Genomic DNA, 7631 nt, shown 5'->3' on the forward strand with positions numbered 1-7631 from the left:
TATTATTTCATATATTATTCCAGATAAAAAGGATAATCATTAGGGAATTAAAAAACATGTGAATGTATAAGTTTTTTCTCCATGCAAGTTTGATTGAAAAAATAATATCGTTTCTAGTAAGCATAAAATGTAATGAAAAATAAAAACTAAAGTTAACTCTGTTTAAATTGAAGCTGTATAAAATATAAAACAAGACACGGTGTTGATGCAGGCAAGAACGAAAGTTTAGACATTTAAAATTTTGGAACTTAACTAATATTGTTTGTTTTTCATATCCACTAGCGACTTCTAACGTAGTTAAAAGAATTTTGGTGGCAAAAATGTATATATCCTTTTTGAATCCAGGACTTGCCATTTTCAAGCACAACGTCACCAAAAATAATTTAATTTAAAAAAAAAATTATTTGGAATTGGATTTATTTACAAAATTACAAAATATCTTAGATGTTGGCATTTTAAAGACATACTTAGCATGTGGAAACAATTTTTGGAAAAAAAAATGATGTATTAAAAAGTCTAAAAAAAACAGAGATTACATATATTGAAACTGTCCTTGTAGCCCCTTTATAGATAAAACAATGGCTAAAGTTATATTATTGTAGCCTAAGTCATTTAAACTTGCTGGAATCTTTAGCCTTCAAAGTAGCAAACCTAGTGGGTTTAGTGAGAGCAATGCTAGTTGAACATATATGCTCTATGTATTGTTTGCGTGACTTGAACCCACGAGCTTTCAAGTCCTTTGGCGTGATTTTGGTCCTTTTAACCATAGCATCAACATTTATCTTTTTTGTTTTCTGTGGAAATTAAAACATTATCAATAAATATCAAAATCCACATAGATATAATGAAAATATGCTGACCATGTAACGAATATGAAAATACATTTCATTGACTAGCTATCAATAAATATCAAAATCTATATAGATATAATGAGAATATGGTGAACATCTAAGGAATATGAAAAGAAATTACATTAACTAGTCATAAAAAAATACGTCAATGTTATTATGAGCTAAGATATGTAGTATATAACTTACCTCTCCTAATTTATCTTGAAGTCTAGGTGAATGCCGCAATGGTTGAGGAGAATGTGATTTTTGCTGAGTATCATGTCCACCATCATACATGTGCAAAGGTGTTTTAGGAGATGTATATTCATTACTCTGAACATTAGATTATACATAGATATAAGTATGTGAATCAAAAAGAATTAAATGTAAAAATATGATAAAATTATAAGAGTATAAATAAATATAGTCTTACCTTGCATTGTGACATTGGACATGAAGATGGTTGTAGCATTTGAACCATTTCATTTCCATTCTTCTTAAGGCTTCTACAAGGGGTTTTCATTGATTGTGATGGTTCCAAAGGGAACACCTGCACCATAAATAAGAAATAACACACACGCACATAATAAAAAAAAATCAAAGATAAGGATATATAATACAGGACATCCATTTCTCATCCCATCATTATGGTAAAACATAACAATTTAATCCCATCATTATGGTAAAACATAACAATTTAATCCCATCATTATGGTAAAACATAACAATTTAATCCCATCATTATGGTAAAACATAACAATTTATATATTAATATTTTCGCTGGAATAGGTTATATGGATTAAAAACTTACTGGCCCAGTAACCCCTTGAAAACCTTGAAATCTAGGTGAGCGTCGCAATGGTTGGTGGCTTGAATTTGGGGAATTTTGTTGATTAGGCTATGCATATCAATAACAATGAGAAATTAGTATACAATTATAATAAATATAAATATTATTTAATGTTAAAATGTCTAAAAAATTAATATCTGCAAAAAAATGGACTCAACTGTGTTGTCATTGTCCTGATTGGTTTCATCAAAGTTTAATATATGGCTGTGCCCATCTGATCCTTCTTCCCCCACATCATTGGGAACCTCAGTGCTTGCTTTCTCTTTTATAGCAATATCTATGCGCTTCATTGTCTGCATGCGTCTACGAGGTAGACTCTGATCCCAACGTTGAATTTTTTCACAAATCCTTTGCTTCGAAGTGTCATTAAGCTGATCAAATGTAGCAACTGACTGTGAAAACAAGTTTCAATGAATTTAGTCCACAACAATAAATTAATATTAATAGAAAACATATACAGATAAATACTAATAAATACTTACAGCTGAATGAATTTCTTCATTGACAATATTAATAAAAAATCATATACAAATAAATACTAATAAATACTTACAGCTGAAAGAATTTCTTCATTGACAAATCTTTTATATGCTTGTTGTCGTGCACGACATAGCCTTGCATCTAAGTCATATTGTATTTTGGCATTTTGCCTTTTAACTGCACTTGTTGATTTGACCGCCCATGTAGCATTTGCATCTTTTGCTCGACCTCTTTGACGTGGAGGAATTGGTGGGAGATTGTGGGTGGTAGCGCGATGATGATTAAGGCCAGATAACTTAGATCGACTCAAATTCCCCGCACAGCCACCAACAAGACAAGTGAACACTTGCTTGGTGCCTTTGATAGTTACCTCCCATTCATGTCTAATTTCCTCCATTTTCTTACTTCCTTATAAATGAATATGTAAACAACAATGTTGTTAAAAACATCATAAAAACAGATTAAAATAAAAATCAATATTCATATCTATTTTTTTGTGGTCACTGTTGCACATCCGGCAAGGACAAAGTCTGTAAGTGCTTTCATCCACTGATTTTAGTCTGATTTTAGTTTAACGATTATGTTTTTTTCTTTGGAATTTCTTGAAAGAAAAAAATTGCAGAGATTTTAGTAAATGTAAATAAAAATTATGTGTTTTTGACGGTGTCAAATTTATTTCTTAGAGTAGCTTCAAACTGCATTATCATTGGCATTATTAAAGGGCCCATTGGGTTGTTCATCACTTCTTGTGGGAGCCTAAGGATGAAATCTGGGGTGTTGCAGCCAACCAAAAACTGTGCAACCTCATTGCTGAAGTTGTTACAGTTATGGTGCAACAAACTATATGTTTCAGCTGTATAGCGAGGGCTTATTTCTTCCAGGAATTCTTCAAACATTTCCATCGGGACGTGAGTGAAATCCAAATAAATTTGCAATGTACAACTTGTCACACAAAATTCTGATATAAAACAGCAATGATAGTAACTATTTAATGATTTTGATCGAAAAGTCATGCAAAAGATTCTGAAAGTACAGACATGTCTCAATAATCTAAATCCAAATCGCATGCAACAGCCTAGCGAAAGCACAGGGTGGCATTTGAATATCGCCACATAATGCTCAATATTTAAATGTAGAGCAATGCCATTTCGTCCATCAGCTGAATTAAATTACAGAAAATAGAGTTCTGTACAGTTTTAATGGCATCGCCATTATAAAATCTCAAGGAATCTGGGCATAATATTTCATGCGGATATATTCGAATCTGTTTAAGAACAAAAATATATACACATGACCAAAGGCAGTATGTGTATATACATATGCGTTTGTGTATATATTCAAAGCAGTACACAGATATTTAGTCAAATGCGGATTTTACAGTTACAGTGTACGTCTGAGAAGACTGAGATGGTCATGCAGTTTGAAAGAGCATTCATGGTGAAAACTGATGGAAGCATTTAAGCCATAAAATGCCAAGTGTAAGCCGAACATTGGAATAAATTTATTAATTTGCAGACAAACTATATTTTCAGGCTTTTAATTCAAATGTCCTACGAATCATTATAACAATAATGCCTGTTAAAAACATCATAAAAACAGATTAAAATAAAAATCAATATTCATATCTATTTTTTTGTGGTCACTGTTGCACATCCGGCAAGGACAAACTCTGTAAGTGCTTTCATCCACTGATTTTAGTCTGATTTTAGTTTAACGATTATGTTTTTTTCTTTGGAATTTCTTGAAAGAAAAAAATTGCAGAGATTTTAGTAAATGTAAATAAAAATTATGTGTTTTTGACGGTGTTAAATTTATTTCTTAGAGTAGCTTCAAACTGCATTATCATTGGCATTATTAAAGGGCCCATTGGGCTGTTCATCACTTCTTGTGGGAGCCTAAGGATGAAATCTGGGGTGTTGCAGCCAACCAAAAACTGTGCAACCTCATTGCTGAAGTTGTTACAGTTATGGTGCAACAAACTATATGTTTCAGCTGTATAGCGAGGGCTTATTTCTTCCAGGAATTCTTCAAACATTTCCATCGGGACGTGAGTGACACCCAACTCAACCACTTTCCACGGTTTTCCATAAGGAGTTTGCCCTGTAGGGCTGTGTTGAATACCACCCCCAAAGTAATACACCTTCCCATAAACTACCACACCGGTATGCCAAATTCCTTCAATGGCTTTTCCAAGAAAACTAGTTGAGAGTTGACGAGCAAGTATTCAAACACTGTATTTACAAACACTGTATTTACAAAAATAAAATTTTTGAGATTTTTACCCAAATCCAAAATTCACTAGGCACGGAGGCAGAGGGTTTAAGCCGACGAACTTCAAACCGCCTCACCCCTGCGGCCGTCTGAGAAAACCCAAGCCCCCTCCCCGCCCTAAAAGAAACAACCTGAACTTTCACACTTACTTAACTATAACTGAATTCAACAAATAAATAGCAATAAAATGTGTCCACAAAAATCGGCGATGAAATCAAATTATCTCCAATAACAATGAAAACGAAATCCGATCTTACGTACAAATCACATACAAGAGAGGATTTACAGGGCGGATTAACTTAATAAGCAGTCAAAAATATATGTTTTACAGTATTGTAGCAGCACTAACCTTGCAGACCTTTGCCTGTCGATAACTAGTGGCCAGGTGCTCCAGGTCTGCGCTGTTCCGAATTGCCGAAGGTGCTCCAGGTCTGCGCTGTTCCGAATTGGGGAATTGAACTGCAGATAATCTCCCGGGACTTTGAAGGCCGGAGGAGGTTGGTGAGCTCTCCCCTCCGGCATTAATCCTGATGCCATCGTATTGATGTGAGGGATGTCCTGGGAACTGCACCGGCGGCGGATCCATACTTCGGCAGATTTACTTCATCAATACAGGGCTTTTTGCGGGCAGGTCGGAGGGGTATGATCGATGCCGTCGATTGCTGTCGCCGGGCTCTGACACAGGTACCCCCATAGCATTAACTTTGCTATGGGGGTGGAAATAGGAATTGCCGTCATGGACTACGCGATAAAATAATGCATAAACATCACATCAAAGTAAAATATCAGCTTCACTTTCAAGGAGAATATTCAATGGTGGCCATGGACTATGAAGAAAATAATGCATAAACGTCGCATCAAATTAAAGTACAACGCGGAGGGCCTAAAAAGTGAGAAAGAGTGTGATAATTATGGTTATGGAAGTAGCTAAACATTGACCAAATTCACAATACAGTGCTTATAAGTACATAATTCTAATTCATTATATTAAAAGTGTTAGATTTATGTATTCATCAAGGTATCCTAACATTTGTTGCAAAACATAAACTTGAGGATGAATGAACAACTCTGTCGTGTGTGAAAATCTAATAATGATAACAGGGAGCCTCCTCACTTTATCTCAAGTACTCTTCTTGAATCTAGCATATTTATGTAAATTAGGATATTAAAATGAATTTAAAATTTTTATGTATATTAAAATATAAATATATAAAAGATGAATTATTATTTTGATAAGTGTGTTTTTATTGAACTGAGGGTTGATAATTTTTCCCATTCATTTAACTCTTTATTGGATGGTTTTAAATGAAAAATATTAGTGTTTATAGTCTATTAATGGAAATTTTAAATATTAACTATCATATATTTTTAAATTTACATTTGTTTTTACAATTATCTAATATAATTATAAAATCACTATACAAATGATATGATATAGAAATATAAATGTAAGTTTTTGATATCATGTATAAATTTTAATTTTTTTATATAAAATCAAGAGCGGATATCTTTCTCCATTGCACATGACAACATAATAGTTGGTAGTTTTTTTAAGGTTTTCGCATTAAAGAGAGTTTGCGAATAAGGAAGTTCTCAAATCCAAGGGTTTTAAGTAAACTTCATTTTATGTTTGGTTCTTTAAGTCAAAGCAATTAAATTATATCTCGAACTATAGGTGTGGTATAAGACAAAAGAAACTATTTAAAACAACAATAATGTCATTGAACTTTAATCTTATTGGCATCAAAAGTTTATGCCTCTCCGCGTCAAACCACCACTTCATATTGTTATAGCACCATTTACCACTCTTGGTATATGTGATATTTTGTTTATGGCCTAAGGCAACCCCTCATTCCAAACTTGGTCCAAATATATAAAAAACCGTGTTTTATTCCCTGTACACTACTTTGCCTTGAGATAAAAGCATGTACACGCGGGTCAGTCAATACCCAACTCGCGTATATGTATTAAAATACTTAAAAAATTAAATTTCCTTAATTGTGGGCGGAGTTCATGGGTTTTACCTGTTGATTACCTCCTATTGCCCGTGGCCCAATTGTTTCCCAACTAAAAAACTAATTGATAGAGGTATAAATAGACTTCTATGGGAAGGCCTTAAGGAGGAGAAGATATAGAGTTATTATACTAAGATTATCTCTGACTGAGTCTGATGAATCCCTGTGCCTCATGCACTTCCCCAAGCTTCAGGAAACCCTTGTTTCCTTGATTATAGATATCCTTCCTTTTGCTTGAGATATCATGGTGTTGGTAATGGAAGAAGATTGTTGAAGGCTGGGATAGGACAAATCCGGAGGACGGTTCCGCTTGGAGCCATAGAAAGACTTAGGTGAATTCTCTCCATGTTATTTATAGCTTATTGAAATAAAAAAAATGTTGTCTTGTTTCCGAAATTAACTATGTTTATGCATCAAATTATGTTTTAATTCATATATGAATGTCGTTTTGATGTATGATCAATCATTTGTTTATATGATATAAAGTCAATTTCGTGAATATGCTTTACTTATGATGGAAGGCTATGGACTTAGTGAGTTTGGTGTCGAGCATCGACCAGAGACTGGACCAAAATGTACTGAGAAACCTGCTATCCCGATCTGAGATGATAGACTGTGGGATCCCAAAGTGTACCCACACTCATTCAAAGAAGACTTTAGCAGTGGCTTCTACTGTGATATTCTTCTTGCAGGCAAACATAATGGCCATCTTCGAGAACCTGTCGATGACCACAAAAACACAATCATTTCCATGCTTAGTGGAAGGAAGGCCTGACATGTAATCCATGGATATGGATTCCCAAGGTCGACTAGGGGTAGGCAGTGGGGTATAGAGGCCTTACTTCTTGATGGTCGGTTTGGTAATGGCGCAGGTAGTGCATGATCTAATGTACTTCCCGACATCTTGTCAAAGATTCGGCCAATAGAAATACTTCTGCAATACTGCCACTATTTTCTCGACCCCAAAATGTCTAGCAGCCAGATTGTAGTGTGCTTCCCAAATCACCTTGGAACGCTCGCTTAAAGGGACATAAAGGTGACCCAGGTGGCATAACAAGGCATCCTAGAGGTGAAAATCTGGAACATGTTGACCCTCCAAGAGTGTCTGGTATGTGTGGCCGAATTCTGGGTCGCTTTTGTAGAGAAGTGGCCAATCAGAAGTCTCGTTCCCACAAGAGTTGAGCA

At 34.6% G+C, this 7631-nt stretch overlaps 1 protein-coding gene across 2 annotated transcripts; it reads right to left on the minus strand.

Moving 5' to 3' along the window:
- Positions 1–480: 480 nt before the first annotated feature.
- Positions 481–5053, minus strand: LOC149174458 (uncharacterized). Of its 2 annotated transcripts, none has more exons than XM_089422604.1 (7): positions 4781–5053; positions 2234–2568; positions 1839–2072; positions 1642–1728; positions 1264–1380; positions 1038–1100; positions 481–794 (listed from the first exon to the last, which is right to left on the minus strand). In XM_089422604.1, exons 2-7 carry the CDS (start codon positions 2555–2557, stop codon positions 609–611), a joined length of 1011 nt encoding a protein of 336 aa, XP_089278730.1. In that variant the 5' UTR covers positions 2558–2568; positions 4781–5053; the 3' UTR covers positions 481–608. The 2 variants fall into 2 exon arrangements, with proteins under 2 accessions (XP_089278730.1, XP_089278729.1); XM_089422603.1 differs by having other exon boundaries at positions 1038–1163.
- Between the last annotated feature and the right edge of the window lie 2578 nt (positions 5054–7631).

This window comes from Pinus tabuliformis, chromosome 4_1, assembly GCF_031772625.1.
Source record: "Pinus tabuliformis cultivar Carrire ecotype Pingquan chromosome 4_1, CPIR1, whole genome shotgun sequence".
Lineage (NCBI taxonomy): Eukaryota > Viridiplantae > Streptophyta > Pinopsida > Pinales > Pinaceae > Pinus > Pinus tabuliformis.

Bases quoted from the DNA above. Each gene is read 5' to 3' on its own strand.
- LOC149174458 (XM_089422603.1), bottom strand. From the start codon at position 2,557: ATGGAGGAAATTAGACATGAATGGGAGGTAACTATCAAAGGCACCAAG. The intron at 1,729-1,838 runs GTTGAGTCCATT...TGATATGCATAG, and splicing joins ATCAGGACAATGACAACACA to CCTAATCAACAAAATTCCCC. The intron at 1,164-1,263 runs GTAAGACTATAT...TCTAATGTTCAG, and splicing joins GTCCAATGTCACAATGCAAG to AGTAATGAATATACATCTCC.